At 30.8% G+C, this 19,230-nt stretch overlaps 2 protein-coding genes across 2 annotated transcripts; one reads left to right on the top strand and one right to left on the bottom strand.

Moving 5' to 3' along the window:
• Nucleotides 1-4,138: 4,138 nt before the first annotated feature.
• LOC106709952 (eclosion hormone) lies at nt 4,139-14,965 on the top strand. The gene is made up of 3 exons (XM_014501884.2): nt 4,139-4,271; nt 5,536-5,634; nt 13,900-14,965. Exons 2-3 carry the CDS (start codon nt 5,547-5,549, stop codon nt 14,097-14,099), a joined length of 288 nt encoding a protein of 95 aa, XP_014357370.1. The 5' UTR covers nt 4,139-4,271; nt 5,536-5,546; the 3' UTR covers nt 14,100-14,965.
• Nucleotides 14,966-15,145: 180 nt separating this feature from the next.
• LOC106709949 (chromobox protein homolog 1) lies at nt 15,146-18,917 on the bottom strand. The gene is made up of 6 exons (XM_045679370.1): nt 18,581-18,917; nt 17,942-18,110; nt 17,530-17,627; nt 16,683-16,824; nt 16,137-16,221; nt 15,146-15,274 (listed from the first exon to the last, which is right to left on the bottom strand). Exons 1-6 carry the CDS (start codon nt 18,811-18,813, stop codon nt 15,192-15,194), a joined length of 810 nt encoding a protein of 269 aa, XP_045535326.1. The 5' UTR covers nt 18,814-18,917; the 3' UTR covers nt 15,146-15,191.
• Nucleotides 18,918-19,230: the final 313 nt, after the last annotated feature.

The raw sequence follows: 19,230 nt of genomic DNA, 5'->3' as shown, positions 1-19,230 counted from the left end.
ACTTTATTGAGTGAAAGACAAAATGATAAATTAAATTTTAGAGTCTTTGATGTTTATTACTAAAGATTATTTTGAATATATATTTTAAAATTGATGTTCATGTTTTTATTTTAAAGTACAAAAACTATTACCTAGTTATAAATGTTGAAGTCTATTGCGAATCAACGGACTATATTCAAATAATATAGACGTTATCGTAGTTTAAAAAAAATGTTTTTCCACTTTATACTCAATATTAATAATTTAGTGAATTACAATCTCTATCTAGTGAATTACAACAAAAATAATTTAGTTTTTATCTCCGTTCCAGAACTTTCTCTAACCTACACTATATATCAAATAACAATCTTAGCTACCCTAAATACATTAACTGAGGTCTTTTAATCAAGATTTATTAGTAAAGTACGGCTAATATAAGCCTCTGCTTTACTGTTCTGAAAACAACAGTAATTTTATGTAACACAACTGTAGGTGTAATGTTTCTTGGTGGCAAATCATTGCTGCTGTATTTTCTTTTTGCTTTTTATTACGTAAAATATGTAAAACTAATTACAAAAGGATTGTAACATTTTATTACTCGGATGGATACATTACATTAAAATCTATTGAATAAGTTAGACTATGCATACCAACGACAGAAATCCAACTGATGTAAGCAGTATAATAATATTCAAAAAATGTTACGAAGAGCTCGGCATTTGTTGCAGCCGAATCCACTCATGTATGCAGATATTGCTGGCAGGCGATTTAAAAAATAAACAATATTAAAACCACTATTGTCTGTCAGCTATAGAATAGGGATGGATTTAAATTACACGTCTTGATCATAATGTGAACACTCAAAACTCAATGAAAAATCTTTTCCAATTTTAACCACGAAAGATGTGGAACAAAAATTATTATTCTCAATTCAAGATTTTATACGTCATCTCTGATCAACAAACAACTCACAATAAGTACTGACGTTACTATGACTTCAGTGAAATATTACAATCTTTTCACAGGAGGAGAGGAATAATGTTTTTATGTAATAGATTAGAACTTGGCACATATGTATACGCAAAATGTAGTTATTTATGAAACCGTAAAGCCTTGGTAAGCATGTTCGCAGCGTTTGCTTTGTTATCCTTTAGCCAAAAGATGAAAAACTATAATACTACGCGCTATCTTATGAGAAAGTACCTCATTTTCTGGATCTATTTCTGGACTGTGCTAGATGCTCGAAGCAATAACATTATTAAAGAATCTAATCCAATAGAAGGATCCAAGTCATACACATTAACAATTCTGAAACTTTACTAAGTCTGTAGTATTTTGTCATCACAAACTAACTTAAATTATTCAATATTTTATTTCACATCTGAAATGATGATGATGATGTATATTTTCATGTTCTAACGATGTGTCGTTTGTGTGTAGTACGAATTGACTGATACAAAAATGTTATTCGTTCAGTTTATCGAGAACAAATCGAGGAAGCAATTATAGATGCAGGTTCAACATACCCTTCCGATATGCGCGCCATACTTATTTCATAATGTTTATATTTCTAACATTTATAGGCATTCCGTGTGATATTTATAGAACATCATTTACATATTATCTGTGACGCATAAAACTGCATATGTCATGTTATAAGTAAGAAAATATTGTTTTAAAAAATTTGAATGACAAATATTTTTTTTATATTATAAGGTGATAAACGAAGAACTGGCCACCTGAATTCGCCAAAATGGCGAAGAGACCGTTGCCCATAGACATCCGCAATTGCAGATGCGTTGCTTATCTTTAATCGAGGAAGGAGGAGTCTCCTCCATCAAATCCGTTCCCATCCTTTCCTTATGGGAAAAGGATGGAAAGGGAAAGAATACTAAAATAAGGCCTATGGCACCATACTTATCAGACAAAACCAGAAATGACTTCCACTTGACGTCTGTCTTCAATGTAGCAAAGAATAGATTTCAAGATTGTATACAAAGTTAGAAATAGTTAAATTGATGTAGTGTTTGTTTCTGAGAACAAAATCTCTGAATATAGAACATCGTCATCCCTATCATTATCTTTGTTAAAACACAGTTAACAATATATTTTATACGGAGAATTTGGTCTCAGAAATCCACGGTTAGTCCACTTTCCTTAGATCTTTTATAGTTATCAATGATACGTTATAATGTCTTATCGCTAATATAATTCTAGCCTTTAATTTAGGAGTTTTTTCTATAAAGTCTGACACTCATCTTTTGTCAGGATATATAAGCTTTCTTGCAATTTTCATATGATAAAGTAAGTACTTAGTTACGTATACTATATAAATTCTATTACCAAGGATCGATATTAGGTTCAACATCGATAACACCCCACTGGTCCGGGTTGCCGTAGCACTGGAAAGAGCGATGGTTCATGTTGGTAGCGCGTACACTGAGTGCAGTGGGGCACCGGTGCGTTCCATCGCAGATACCGTAACATCGTCCATCATACTAAAAGATGGCCACCGAGTAGGTCTTAGCGGGTAAAACCCCACATAATTCTGCTTCCTTCTGGGGGGAAACAGGTTTATGTGCGTTAAGATTTTCCTCGAAACAAAAAATATATACTGTGTGCATTAAAATTAAAAACATTGGGTTCTACGACTGTCACATGCAATAAAAAATATGAATACATTTTGTAATCACATTGGTAAACATTAAGAAGTAGCGACATATAATTATGTTCATTTTGTGTAAATCGATTCTCTCGAAACGTGGTAATAAAATTAAGTCAATCCCAGTTCAGGAAATTATCTTTAATGTTGTGTTTCGATCGTGTTTTTGTGAACATGATTTCATACACGGAAGCCGATCAAACCAGCTTGAGAGATCATGCCTGCTTCTGTTTCCGGCAGGATTTCACGTATATTAAATTAGGAAGTATTTCTAACAATGTCAATAGATCTGATCAACAGATCGTAGAAACGTTTCCTTAAAAGAAAATCTCGGTGAGATCCCGATTTTATTTACGTCACATTAACCATTGCGTATTCTGTTACGTTCTGTTTTTAATGAGTTCTATCAACACAAGGTATGTGAAAAAACTATCGAAACAATCATCTTGTGTATAATACAGGTTGTGTAGCTACAGGTTATTTACATTTGACTTTTGTCCGGTGCCACGGAAGTGAGTTCGCTGCTGTCGTTAATACGGTCTATTCTGAACTTAAAAATTAATTAAAAAGTATACAACCACTGATACCCCTTAATATTTTTTAATTTATAATTTCGTTAATATTGGTTTTGCTAAAATTTCATTAAGATTTGCAAATGATTTCAAAAAGTTGTCTAAATATCTAATTAAACAATTCAATTTAATCACTACTTGTGAATACTTAACACTCAGCTCAGCTGTTAGTTTAGGTTTCTTATATAAATCGACAGTAAACAGGTTTTCTTGGCGACCACTTAACGCCTTTAAGTGTGGCAGTATGCAACCCAAGTGAACCCAAGTAGATAATAAAATTAACTAAAAAACTAATAAAACAGAATAACCCTAAAGTATCATCAGTGTACAAGTATTCAGGCGCCTGGGGCTACTTCTGAAGGCTAGCCAGTCGACATACGCACTAAAGTGTAATGTGGATCTTATTTTCCTACTTTATTCGGAAATTTTTATGAATGAGTAATACTAAATTTTTTCCGTTTGTGTTTTTTTTTTTTTTTAAGAAAACAAACATCAAATAATACTAATTAAATAAAAATATTTTTAAAGATGACTCTATTCAAAAGATTACAAAATAATTTGGGTTAAATAGGTTATCCCAACAATGTGTCCTTCACCGAAAATTTCACTGTACATGAGTAACAAAGTGAAATTTTTGTTTGGGTAATACAAGTACGATGAAATCATCAAAACTTGCTAATAAAACGACACCACATTCGATTCATTGGCACCTCACGTCGTTACGTTACATAAGTCATATCTACGTTACGACATACGCACCGCCACCGACTTCCTACATAGAACTTTCGGGTTTGGTAAAGTACATACGTAGATCCGTTTCCTGGGGTGTTCCTGACGCACGAACTATGCAACTCCCCTCCCCTTCCCCTCACAATCACGTATGAACAAGCTGACTGGTTTCATATTTAAACACGTGCTAAATACGAACGGTCGTGGATATAGTTTTTTTTTAATTTACCACCATAATTCTGTTCACGGTATCAAAACAACAGTGTGAATGTAGTTCCAGTGCGGTGACAAATATTAATGTCATCTAAATGACAGCTCTTACAAATACGGTAAGTGTAATAAATAATAACAAAAGATACCGAAATAATTATCCGTTTGATATATTCAAATTTATTTATTAAATAACTTCAGAAAACTAAACAATTAATTTTTAATATTATAAGTAAAATGGTAATGTTTTTATCTCGGCTCATAAAGCAAGTTCTACTGAGACCCTTTTCCCGACTTAACTACAGCCTTCACCTTACAAAATGAAGTAAAACTTTCGCATTAAGCCTCTCTCACTTAACATGTTTTTGTTATATAAAAATACACTTTAGTTGTTGTGTATTCTGTCGTATTATAACTCAAATTAATCCCAAAGACATTTAACATACATATATTATTAGACGGGACATTAGGAAACAAACCGTACGCTCATTAAACTACCGGTACAGTTTGAATTATCTAGTTTGAAAGTTGTGACAAATTGTGGTATTGACTATTATGTGCGATTATGCTAAAAATATTTAAAGGGAATTTCTCATAATGTCCGCTCTATATATTTGAACTTCTTTACCTTAACCACATAAATGACTATAACCCATTTTGGTTAGTCTTGAGAAACTAATCATATCCAAGTCCTTTGTAAGCCCTTTAACATAATAATTAAAGGGCGTTATATTCTAAGCACCATTGGATTTGGGTTGGTTTGGAACTTTGTTGTTATATAATTGTTGTGTTTCAAACCATAACAAATGATTAACCTTTAATGTTATATATAGACTTAATAAAAAAAGTTTTAATAGACATGGACATGCACCTAACCGTGGATTTCCACTGCTGAATAAGCTTTATAAAATTATATGCTTATCTCCTGTTTTTTTTTTTTTTACAAAAAGAAGGGATGACTATTCTTTGATACGAGTATATTGTTAGTTGCAACCGACTGTACTGCGAACCAGTTTTATCTCTTTCGACTTTAAAGTCTTAGGAAATGGAAACAAAAAAATATTTTCCTAAGTAGTAGTGTAGTAAGTACGTTTTTTTTTTTTAGAATAATTATTATCTCTAGTAAAAGATAAATGTATGAAACATAAAAACTTAACAGTTGTAAACACTCTATATATTTCTAATATCTAAGTAAACCATTATGGCCCTATTTCACAATGTAACAAAGTCGTTGGCGTTTTAAAATCTCCAAATAAGCTGTGAGTACTATGTGTCAGTTATCCAGCACTTAACTTGGACATAGTGTAACAGGCTGGAATAAAATTTAATGAGACATCCAAATATTCAAAAAAACTTTTTAGTATCGAAATATTTTTTTTTTAGAATTTGAAATAATGGTGGTGCAGAGAAACTTCATTACCGTTCTATCATTAATGATACTGGCAACAACAATAAGAAAAGCTAAAGGAAGTCCTGCTATTGGTAAGTATTTTTTTTAATCTTTATATTTAGGCCCACAGATGTTTTCTTTATATCGATGGATCCTATATATAAGGGCCAAAGTAACAAATTAATGATTTTTACTTTTTTATTTTAAAAGCAACCTCTTAGTTTATTTAACAACGAGCACTACACAAAATATACATTTAGTAGGTGTAGGTGTGTAGTTGTTAATGTTATTTTTAGGCTCAAGTAAAAGGACGTATACGGCCTATTTGGCTATATGGTTGAAACTTAGAGAGCCTCTCCAGAAAAGTTAACAATTTACACATTGGCCCTTATTCGTAGGCTCCAACGATATGTATACCTACTTTCTAAGTTGTAAAAATTTCGAATGTGAAAACATTACAAAACAATTATTGTCTCTAATTTTTCAAAGATAATTAGAAGAATAATAATATGTTTTTCTATATTACACGGTTTAATTATAAATTCCGTTTGCTTAAAAAAATAACGAGTCAAGCTGCGACTCAAACGCGAAAATGACTGATCAAAATTTAAAAATATGGTCACGAAACAACGTTATACGGTAGAATATGTTTTAATTTCGAGGAAAATTATTATTGTTGCGGAACTAAAAAGTTTCACTAATTGGCAAGGTTCTTTTACATTTTTTTTATTCAACTGTTCATTATTTTAATAAGACAAAAGCTCCACATTTTATCCATTATTATTTGAAACACGCATGAAGAAATTCTCGTCAAAAACAAAATAAATTTATATTTAATTTCTAGATTCTTTACGACACAAATCTGCTTCGTTCGTCTTCAGAATAACCCAGCGAAGTTTTATTAAAATCGGTCTAGTAGGTGGATTTTTCGAAGAAGATGCGTAGGTAGGGATATCTTCTTTCTGCGCATTTTCTCCTCTGTAGTTTAAAGGTAGCTAACGCATCTGCTAATGCAGAAGTCTATGTGTGGCAGTGACTACACAATTTTGCTCTTTTGGACCGTTTGTTCTTTTGGCACCTTATACTAAAAATAGTAGTACCTTTAACGATGTCTAATGGCTATGAAAAGAAGAAATAAAAAAAAAGTATTTTAAAGCTACCTTTATTATGATATTCGTGAACCTTATGATATACTTAAATAAGAGACTGAAAGCCGAATAATGTACGCTTTGAGGCGCAATGAATTATTAATTTATTCATTGCTTTACACAAAAAGTTTCTTAGCGAATCCATTATCTTATATGTAAAATATGAGAGATAAACTTTGTGACTAAAATACGAAATAACAACTTTTTTTTTTCAAATACAATATAAATATAAGCAACATTGACAAGGAAATTACAAATATTATAAACTACCTGTCGCAAGCGACTTCGTCCGCGCCGAGTTTAAAAAAACGTAATAAGTAGCCTTTGTGTTCTTCCAGACTATGTTCTACATCTGTGCAAAATTTCATAAAGATTCGTTGAGCCGTTTTGGAGTTACCTTCAAAGAAACATCTATCCATCCATCCATCCATCTAAACATTCGCCTTTATAATTTTAGTAAGATTACTTTAATTAATTAAAGTCACTGAATCAATCAAAAATAAATTAAAATAACGCTTTTAAAATCTTTACAATTTTATTTGAAGATAACTTCTAACAACGATTTACCTATCAGATAAAATAATTTAAAATGCGTGCACCTTTTTTATCTTTAGAACACCAACTTATTTACTTAAACCTTAATTAAACTTAGCAATTCGAGAAATTTCCACGTAGTAACATAAACATTGGTGCCAAAAGTAATGCCGTACAAAACTTTGCACATCTACTTGTTGGTACATTGCCAACTACTTATAAAATTGCTGGCTAAACATTGCTACGTTTGTAGGAAAGTCCTATGTAACCGATGACAGTCTTAACTGAAATTTTTTTCTTATTTTTATGGCATATGATGCAAAAACTGGCTATTTTTTTATATCAAAAACGTACAGATGAATTGCGAATCTCCTCTTTAGCTTAGCTTTCTCGATATTTTGTTCAAATCTTGCAAATTAAATTTGATCGACTTCCCAGTTATTGATTAAGCTGAAATTTTGCATACACGTGTGAATTGCGTGATAATATAATATAATGATGACATGGTGCTGGTCTGATGGAACTGGAAGGTGGAACTTTGCAATGAAACAACTCAACGAACGAGTTTGGGCTCGTTTAAATCGTCTTGGCAAATAGTATGTCTTTTTTTAATTTTTGGTTCTATTAATTAACTATATAGTAACTTAAGTTATTCAAGGTCAACATAAGATTACCGGAATATTAACTGTTTAAAATTGAAACAAAATACTTAAGGATGTTAAGGTTAGTAAGATGCGAAATACTTTAAACGAAATTATGTCTTGCACAAATTAATTCAAATTAATAATGAAAATGCAAATTTAATTCACAAACGACAGTTAAGCACATGTTGATATTTAACCCACGTGTTTTCTTTAAGGACATGGCTCTTCACAAATAATACGAATTACAAAAGCGTCTATATTTAGAGATCCGTAAACATAAACAGTATTAACAATGGTACCTGTACAGTGGACCCTATTTAATTATAAGTAAATTATAAAACTTATAAATGTTTGTTTCTATTAATAAATTAACGATGTAAGTAATCTTTTGTTTTTCAAAGAACAGGCAACGTACATTTGTTCCGTATGTTGCAAGTACGGAACCTAACTTAAACTTTGCAGTTGGCACTACTTTGGTCGCAGTACTAACGGCGCGGTGAGGCACTCGTGCGAATCGAGGCAATGACCCCAATCCGCGAATTGGTCGGTTTACTTTCGCCGAGGAGTTTTGTTACGCAATTTCATGGACATGCACTTACACTTGACCTCGCGCGTCGTTTGATTTGATTGATTTAATCACGTATGTTAATCGCCTTAGGAGTTTTCGGATGCCTATTAGTGTTGTTATTGTTTATATTCCGTTAACCAAGTATAGTTTTTTAGTTAATATTTAAAACAAGTTTGGTTTGTTTTTGTTTTAACTAATAAAATGTTGTTGATTTATTTATTATGTTTTATTGGACTTAGTAAGTAAATAATACTCAGGTTTGTGGTGATTTTTGTAAGTTTAAATCTGCCTCCATCATTTTACCTGAGATTGTTTCCTTTACAATGACATACTCGTAAGTCTAAATAAAGGTTTTTCTTTCAATATTCTTAAAAATCAATTTGTGTGTGAAGGAAGGGAGGACATAATAAATAACATAACTTCATTACTTTTTTGTTTTGTAATAAATTGTATGAAAAGAAAAAAAAACGTTTAACAATATCTAACCAAATATAAGTTATCTTATTTCTAGATAATACCTATGATGTATTAATTTTATCTGAAAAAAGTTCAACTTAGCGATTACATTTATTTCGTCTACAAATCCGTCTCTTGCCAAATTACTTAGCAAGTTGAACAATCTTTGACTCTTGTACCTTTGATAAATGTTTTGTAAGTTTGAAACGAACTGTTATAAGAAATTATTTTTCTACCTTTTACCTTTAAGTTGCTGTTATGTAATGTCGCAAATTACCATAAATATTGTATATTACATAATACTTGGTCATATTTTACTTATTGGGTAAGATTGTTACATACCGTTTCAGAAGAAAAACTAGTCTTTTAGTCTCAAAAGATGTTGATTATCTTTTCTATAAGTCGTAAAGTAACCGTGATTTTACACAGCCTTAATACATGTACAAAACATGTTTTCATATCAGATTTTTCCTGGAAATTGATTAGGATGAAAATTTACTTTACTTTTCACGAAAATACTGTCATGGAAGGCAACTGTAAAAAAAAATAATTCATCTCGTGTGACGATAACTGTGATAGAAACTTGAACTAGGTTGCAATATTTTACCGCGTATTGAAATCTTAATAAGCTATATACATACTAAACTAACAGTATTTTTATTGATATTATTATTTATTTTATTTTATTTATTTATAATACAGTGTTAACCTTGGAAATACTACTATGTCCCACAAAATTATTTAAAATTATTTGACTGTAGAATCAAAAAATATTTTTAAATTTAAACTAATATAGAATAAAAGTAAATAAGTTAAGTTAATTTAAATTAAAATAAATTTAAGGAAAGTATAAATTAAATGAGTAATGATATTTTTAGTATTCATCATAAATTTAACGCGCAGTAGTATTATACCTATTACTATTCTTTGATTTAACAGTGAAGCAGGTTTAATATAAAGTTTTAAAAATCAAACAAGTTTCTTTATATAATATGTTAAAGGATTTGAAAATTAATTTTATAAACGTTGAATATATCAGCTAAATCTAGGTTTATGTTAGAGTTCGACCGGATTTAAACAGTCTGACTTTACCTTCACCTTAATTTCGTATTATAGAATGAAATACAAACGTGAAATACCTAGATACACGAATGTGGTTACGCTTAACAAGAATTTAAAGACACCTTCTAAACCCAAGGCGGTTAACTTTACTAGATTGAATTTTGAACACTAGTATTGTAGTGTAGGTAATAATTTAGTTATCATGAATTTAATATGTCTAAACATTTAAACAAAAACATATCGCTGTCCTTTACATTATTATTTAATAAGCAGAGATAACAACATGTTTTTATAGATGTTTCTAATCACATAAATAGTGAAATATCCTAGTTTGTAAAATATTAAAATACTATATTCAATTTAACTATATTAATGTTAAAATTATTACATACTTTGCACATTTATTGATATTTTATTGTAAAATTATTTGTACTTCTAATATGTCTAAAGTTATATTGTTATTTTCATAACTAATGGACTATTAATAACTAGAAACTGCCGGTTTATCATCACTTAAATGTCAGATTTATACTAGAACTTGAATAAGATCTTAATGTATTCTTTTACTAGAATATACCACGAGCCCTGGTTTGTGACGTTATGTAAATGTGTTTAATAAATAATACTCAACCTCCGCACAAAGAATGTTTTGATTCGAGTATTTCCTCTGCCGTATCTCTTCCTTATAGGCTAAAGAAAACCTAGATCGTTCTATATCGTTCATCGATCGATCGAATCGAATATTAAAATGCATATAGCGAAATACTATTGTGAATAGACTACGTTCTAATCTAACGTCCGGGATTTTAAATTGCTTTGCTATATTTTTATAAGGAAAACTACATCTTATAAGTAATTAAAAAGTTTTTTAATGCACAGGCATAGTATTGCTAAGTTCACTTTTGAAGCGCTCTAAAATAATGTTATGCTGTTGCAATATTAATAGGAAATCGGTTTTTTTTATTAAAAATCGGATTTGAATAAAACATTTAATAAACTATTGTGGGTTTCCATTGTTCCCATATCTGTTATTCGCTTTCAAGAAAACAAAAGAAAACATTTTTTTACAGTCCAAAAAATCAAATAGCGTCAACTTATTTTCATATCAACGGATTCACTCTCAATAGTTTTATACTAGTTTTGTTGAGGTTATCTTTTTGTTGGAGCGTCATAATGTTAAGCCAGTTTATAATTAGTCACATTCATAAGACTTCCGCAATAACGTCACAGATGGTGACACGTTAATACATTTTGTAATTAACTCTGCAAGTTTATCTAGGAAATTGTGTGAAGAGTAAACTGTGAAACATGAAAGTAGAAAACTTATTAACAGCTTTTCATCCTAATTAAATGTAAACATATTTTATTCTTAAGAATTATATCAGTATCTGGGCATGGAAATAAGACTACTATGGGTTGAAATTAGCGTTGTTTCTCTTATATAAAGATATAATTATGTTAAACTAGCTTTTACCCGCGACTCCGTCTGCGCGGAATAAAAAAGAAAAAAAAAACGGGGTAAAAATTATCCTATGTCCTATTCCTGGTTCTAAGCTACATGCCCACCAATTTTCAGTCAAATCTATTGAGCCGTTCTTGAGTTATAAATGGTGTAACTAACACAACTTTCTTTTATATATATAGATTTACACTATTAGGCCCTTCCTACATAAGGCAATGTAAATCGTCTAAACTAATATTGCATAGTTACGTCGCCAGAATCGCGTTACGTTCATTCCGTAGAAACAACGTTGCATCGTCGATGCTAGTTGTCTATTCAGTCTGTATAAGCATAGAGACTACATGTCAACTGTGTGGTCGACCATCTCGAAAATTGCAGCCACTTTTCTCACGAGGATCTTAACAAACAGGTTGTGAGCAACTCTCTGAGGCGATGACAGATAAAAAAGTAATTACATTGTATTGCGTAAGTTGCATTAGTAACTAAAATCGCTAGTTTTCGAAGATTTAAATTGCCTTGTGTACGAAGGGCCTTAATTGTGAAGATAATGTTTTATGAAATCTTTTTCTATTTAAATCTAATTTGTTTTTTCATCAAATTCATTTATTATATCAAAAATGTAACAGAGGCTATAATTTAAGCTCTGAAACTTTAAGTCTAATTACTATTTAAATACATTGCTAAACAACAGCGAATCACGAACAGTAAACGAATGTACGCTAGAATAAGCAAGACAACGTAGTGCTCACAGCTTATATTAATGTTTGCTAGGTTAACGTCTGCAAGCTAGAATTAAGTGACTTAATCCCGCTTTCACCAAAACATAACAATCTTAGTCTTAGTCTTAGCTAAATCTTTACTGGGACCATGAATGATAAACGAAATTAGTTAAATTTTATTTTGAAAGGAAATTTAAATTAATTTCTTAATGAAACTCGTAGTCTACTGTCTAAAGAAACAAGCAATCCTTTTATTTGTTACCCAGTCGACTCAGGAAATTGTTGTTCTCGTATGTATGCTTTATGTCCTATGATTCCATTTAGATCTTCTAAAGGGAACAGTCGTCTTTTTTTTTAATTAACAAAATATAGTGTTAATTAATATAATAATGCCAATTGCTTACGAGACGTAATAAGGCAAAATCAATGTTATATATTATACATATCATAATTTAGCGATTGAAAAATATATGTTATACAGAATTGTCGAATTATTTTCAGATGAATTATTCTCAGGTAACGAAAATGTTTTCGGAATAAAGTCAATTCAGGCGTTTTCTTTTTAATGGTGAGACCGATATCAGATTTGTCACATAAAAAATGTTTGCTACGTCAACAGAAAATCTGTAGTAGATCCAGATAAGTAGGTGGCCTGAAATATTGTGGCCTAAATAATGTTTGTGTAAACGAAAATTTTAATTTATTTTTATTTTAGTATACTAAAACACGGTGAAGTACAATTGATCGTAAAAGTTTTATAGGCGCTTTAGGAAGTTTGACCTTAACTCAGTTAATGTAAATACAAGACTAATTGTTGGTCTCAGAGACCAGAATCCTTGTATAAGACATATTGTTTTCTCTTTTTTGTCAAAGATCATGAGAGGGATGACGATATTTTTAATAAGGGAAGGTGGCAAAAGCTCGGCGGGAACATTGAGTTGATCAACTACGCCCATGGACATATACCAGAGGAACTAAAGATATGTTTATACAGGGATTTTGGTTTCAGAAAGCAACGATACATGAACTAAAAAGCCTTTATAAGCAGCTGCTATCCGGTGAATTATCTTAGCTTCGGCTTTCGTTGTTGAAACAGCTGTAACAAAAATGTTGTTTTTCTCTTTTGCCAAAGAGTATAAGTTCCAATTTTATGTTTTTTTACACATGACTCTGCAGTGTAAATCTACACTCGTAAAGCTTTAGTCGTTTTATATTTTCCTGGCCCAGCTGGTTAATCAAAATTAAACCCGCTTAAACTGTCTTGTCCCTTAGCTTATCTTTGCGAATTATAACCGACCCCGGATTTAACTGTAATGTTCCTAAATACTAACTATATTACGAACATCTGTTTTTAAAAATAATGAATGAACAACAAGGGTTATTCTCCTTACATTTTTACGATTAAAGGATTATTTAAATGTAACTTTTTTTCCTCTACTGCTTACTTTTTTTTTAATATGAAAGGGATTTAAACATTTAGATATTGTTGTGTGTATAAAACGGAGATTTTTTTTAATACATATGGATCAAAAAAAATATTTCGATAATTAAAGTAATACCTTTATTCCCTCTGAAAAACAGACGTATTTATATGTTTTATTTTTCGCCAAAGACTAGAAATTGAAGATTAAAGTGGATTTTTCTACATATTATATATATTAACTTAAAGTCTACTGAGCTCACTCAATTTCTAGGCTGTCATAGATTTATCTAGAAACAGAATGGTAACCATTTTATATGTTAACTAATTTTTTTTTTCTTCAGCGACCGGTTACGACCCAATGGACATCTGCATAGAAAATTGTGCCCAATGCAAAAAGATGCTCGGCAGCTGGTTCGAGGGTCAGCTATGCGCGGAATCTTGCATCAAATATAAAGGGAAATTGATCGTTGAATGTGAAGATTTCGCGTCGATCTCACCTTTTCTTAACAAAGTTGCACGGTTACCTGGTAAAAGAGGTTAGATTACGCTAATTATTTTGTTGTACTTTACACTCAGGGTTGTCTTATATTCACTGATAGACCCCTTAGTGTAGATTTCTCAATCTAATTCTACAATTAGGATCGTCTTAAGTGGTAGTAAGGAAAATTACTTATTTCTGATGTAATTAAATTAAAGTCATGTTACTTAGACAGTACTAGTCATAGTGCAAAAGTATCCACAATATAATGAAACACTGCATTTGAACTTATGATGAAATCTAGGCATTTAGATTCAGAAAATCTAAGACCTATTTAGAATTTTTCAATGTTTGTATTGTTATTTTTTTTAATTTATTATGAATTAGTTTCTGTTATAACATTAATTTTTACGTACAATTATTGTTCTTGAGTAACTCCTGACGAGTGCCATAGTAAACAAACTTTTTGAATTAGTAATAGCGCCATCTAGTTGACACATGAAAAACTTTAGCCGTATTGCCAGTTATAACTTCGAATTTTTGTAACTTGCAACATCAAGTAGTTGTAATTTTTTTTAAGCAAACGTAAGTACAAAACATTTTGTGCAATAAGACTCCCGACGAATGAAATGTTGCTCATTTTTGATAATTATATAGTTAGTTGTAAAATATTATTGTTTATAATTTGTTTTTATAAAAAATTTAAATGGTGCCGACAGATAATCTCGCCTACATTAATATTAAGAGCACATTAGTAATAAATCTGTTACGTAAGTCCTCTCCATGTACATATCCAATTTTTGTATGTATGTATAACGTGTAGTCATACAACTCTATGTGCCAAAGTACTTAATACTCTTTATTGTGATTATGTTGTTTGTTTATGTTTTAAACATAATCTTGTATTTAAGTATAACAGGGTATAATATAAATGTTACCAGGAAATAAAACCAATCATTTGACTATCTTTTTATTTATTTCTTTAATATTAAGATTAACACAAATACCATTCAAGTTACTGAAAATAAAAAAGTACTTGTTTACTTAATTCATAAAAATTATTTATCTTATAAAAATAGTCTCTAAATGTTTTTTATTATGAATAAATTTACATTAAAATGTTTATTTGATATAGTCAAAGTATAAAACTGAAGGTCAATTGACAGGAACTTCGATAGATGGCGCTTCCAATTCAGCTGTAGGTTCTGCAGGTGGATTTTCAGTTGTAGATGGTGTGTCTGAAACAATAATATACAGAAATAAACATAAATAATGAAGAATTATAAAGAACTAAATAAATAACATACGAAAGTTTTAATGGATGGATGGATGTTTGATAAAAGTTATCTCCGAAACGTCAGCTTGGATCTGGATTAAGTTTTGTATAGATATAGAACACAGATTAGAAGAAATTATAAGCCATTAATTAAGATTTTTTTTTCATTGTCGCGCGGACGATGTCGCGGGTGACAGCTAGTAAGATATAACTGTATGATAACTTTTTTTACAGTAGATTATATACAAATTTAACTGAACAGTAAATAAAGATGTTCTAGGAACATCTTTATTTACTGCTACACTCAAAAGATTTTTTATATAAAAAACATTTAAAAACTGACTGACTGATGCTTTAATAAAGGAAATAGCGCCATCTATTATCTGCGTTTTAAAACAAAGAATTTAAAAACTGTAATTTAAATTAAATAAACTGTAATGTTATTTTAGGATTTACTCAAAAACATCTTAGAAAAACTTTCAATAAAAAGGGCGAGAGATATTTGAACTCGTTCTTTTCACTATTTTTTTATAATTTCATATCTCACTTCAACTAGATGTGTTTTGTAACAATGTGACACCCCGGGGAATCAGATAAAGCAAATGACACCTCACTCGTTAACATAGGTTCAGTCATTTAAGCTCCAGGCCGTCACAACAAAATTTACATACATACAAACAAACTAAAATACACACGAAAAACATTAATAAACAGTCCTAAAATGTATTACTTATACTAATCATTGTGCATTAAATAATTAAATGGTCTCTCTTAATACAGATTTGTTATAAAAAAACAATAATTTAGTTGTTACACTATTTTACCTGAAGGTGTATCAATGGAACTTTGACTAGCGCTCTCCTGTGTATCCATTGGTGTGTCATTTGACACACTTACTGGTGGTGGACGCTGGAATAAAATAATATAAAATTTTTATTTATCCAATAAATAAATATACAATTTCTGAGGTAGGTGGGGGGGGGAACCGTTGTTACAAGAGGTAGTGCCTTCTCTTAATCTAAGTCTTAATTAGGCACTTATTTATACAGCTTGTTTGTATGTGTGCGCGAGCGCGCACCTGTGTATATATGTGTGTTTGTGTTTGCGTATGTGTGTGTTTGTTTGGGCTTGCGTATGTGTGTGTTTCTGTCTGAGCTTGCGTATTTATGTGTGTATGAATGTGTGTTTGTATGTGTGGTTTTGTGCTTGCGTATTTGTGTGTATTCCATTTGATTTAATTATTATTTGTTTTATTTTTGCATTATTCAAAGATTTGAATTTTTTTTTATCAGTACATTACAGATTATGTACCAAAATGTAATAAAAAAATTACTAATTTGGAATGAGATAAATAAATAAAATAACATTACCTCTGGCGCTGTCCTGGGAACTTTAGGCACCGGGTGTCGTACACTGAATGGTACACAAGAACTGTAATATTGTATCACAAAGTCAGGGAAAGCTTCGCCTAAAGCATGGCCCGGGACCACATCTAACTCCATACAACCTTCCCTGTAATATGTGTATTAATTCCTTATTAGTTAAGTGAAACGGAAATTTTGGACCCACTGATCTTTATACTTGGACAGGTTATAAGTTGTTGTACTTTGTGTCTAATTGATTATAATTATTTTAGTATTCATAGCAGTTTTTGGAATAAACAACGGGCGTGTTTCGTTCAGAACGAAGGAAAAGCTGTTAATTCCAATCAACAACCTATCTATATATTTAAATCATTGTTTGTACCCTTTTTTATGAAAATTACGCAAAAAAAATTTAACACAGAGTTATTGCAGAGAACAAGTGAAAAAATTTAATAAATAATAAAACTAGTTGATTATGAATTATGTTCAAATATCAATCAGTGGCCGGCAAATAGTTTAATTGAATAAGTAAAAAAAAAAATCACATTTTTTAACTGTGTATTTTACAAAAATACATAATTAAAAATGTAATAAAAATTATTATAATTTTCTTTGTCATTTATGAGTTTGACAACATATTGTTGTCTCTGTCTTGTCAGAGAGAAAGAAAGGGATGAAAATATGTACTACAAGTGGCAGTTGAAACCCAGTTACAAACATCATTAGTAGAAAATTAAAAACAGGTAAATTTTAGAAATTTATATCCCAACACAATGATTAAATGGTAATTTACTTATAGTTTCCCCAAGTAAAAATGTTATCCAACATAAAGTTGTATTCCATACAAACTTACCATTTTACTAAGAAATAAAGTGTTCCATGGAAAAGTTGACCGGCCACTATCTTTTCTGGTGCCAAACCTCTATTAAGACCTCTTGGTTTTTCAACTTCCTAAAAACCAAACATATCCATTTAAAAAAAATCCCTTTATTAAAGCTTATATATATATATATATATACTAGCTTTTACCCGCGACTCCGTCCGCGCGGAATAAAAAATAGAAAACGGGGTAAAAGTTATCCTATGTCCGTTTCCTGGTTCTAAGCTACCTGCCCACCAATTTTCAGTCAAATCGATTCAGCCGTTCTTGAGTTATAAATAGTGTAACTAACACGACTTTCTTTTATATATATAAGATATACACATACATATAATATGTAAATACATAAAAGTATTGCAAAATAAAAATAAGCCAAGAATCTCACTTCAATCTTCTTTTTCTTATCAGCTCTGCGGGAACGTTTTCTTGTAGGAGTTTCTTCCACAGACTCTGTCACATTTGGTATTGCTTCTTTTTTCAGCCTGGCCTCTTCATATGCTGAAATAAGTTCTGGACAATCCAGATTGTCTTCTGGCTCCCAGGTATTATCTTCACTGAAAAAGTTTATCAAAGTTAATAATTAATATATGATTGGACCTGATTACGCAAGTCATTGTTCAGTCCCAGCGGAAAAACCCCATAAGCAAGAAACTCCAAGAGAAACCTGAGAAAAGTGAGAAATATATTGCAGTCCCTTAGACTTTCGCTTATTCACATCTGATTATATATAGTTAACATAAGTTTGTTATTTTGTAACACAATATAAACCCTAGAGTACAAATTTAAGTTATAAAAATTAAGGTGATGCACATGTTCACTTTCTAAATTTATTTTAGAGATTAGGTAGCACCCACATTATTTTAGCATGACTGAGGAGAGTAGAGTATGTTGATCCATGTTATGTATGACCAATTCTTATCACCCATTCATATTCTCTGGAGTTTAATGATAAGTCAGTATATTGTTATTAAAAAAAAAAATACTATAAAGTTGGTTACATAGAGTATGATTTTCATGTACTTACTCTGAATAACCTTTCCATTTTAGTAGATATTCTACTTTTCCATTTTTGATTCTTCTATCAAGGACTTTTTCAACAGAGAATTCTTCATGTTTTCCTGACTGTGGGCCACCAGGGGCTGTTGTCGGCACAACACTTGGTATTGTTTCGCTGTCTGTCTCCATTTGCTGACTTGTTGGTATAACTGATTCACTGCTGGTAAAGTCAGTTTGCGGTAAGTCCATAACTTGATCCATTTGACTGAGAATCTAAAATAAAATGAGTGTGGAATATTAAGCTTTGTCGTCATGGTAGAAAAAAAAGCCCTGACAAATAATGAAGATTTAGTGTTGCATTTAAGACAATTAGTTGACTTATAAAATAGCTTCAGACTTTATGAATGATCAATATTGTTGAGTTTAAATATGCCTTCATTGCTTTAAGAATTTAAACTGTAGGTTAGCCGCTGCAAGAGGTTCATTCATGTTATTACATACCTGATATATTTCACAAAAATGTTTTAACTGTAATTTCCTCAACTGAGAGGAAACAATAACTTGCTTTTGTGTTGGAGAAAAGAAAAGTAAATAAATGGAATTGTTGTTATTTTTCTATTTATCGCAGTCTCTGTCTCTGGTCCAGCCAAAACAAAGAGTATATAATCATATTGAGAA

This window comes from Papilio machaon, chromosome 9 (assembly GCF_912999745.1).
Source record: "Papilio machaon chromosome 9, ilPapMach1.1, whole genome shotgun sequence".
NCBI lineage: Eukaryota > Metazoa > Arthropoda > Insecta > Lepidoptera > Papilionidae > Papilio > Papilio machaon.
The sequence above is the reverse complement of the archived record's forward strand: the minus strand, read 5'-3'. Positions and strand labels throughout refer to the sequence as shown.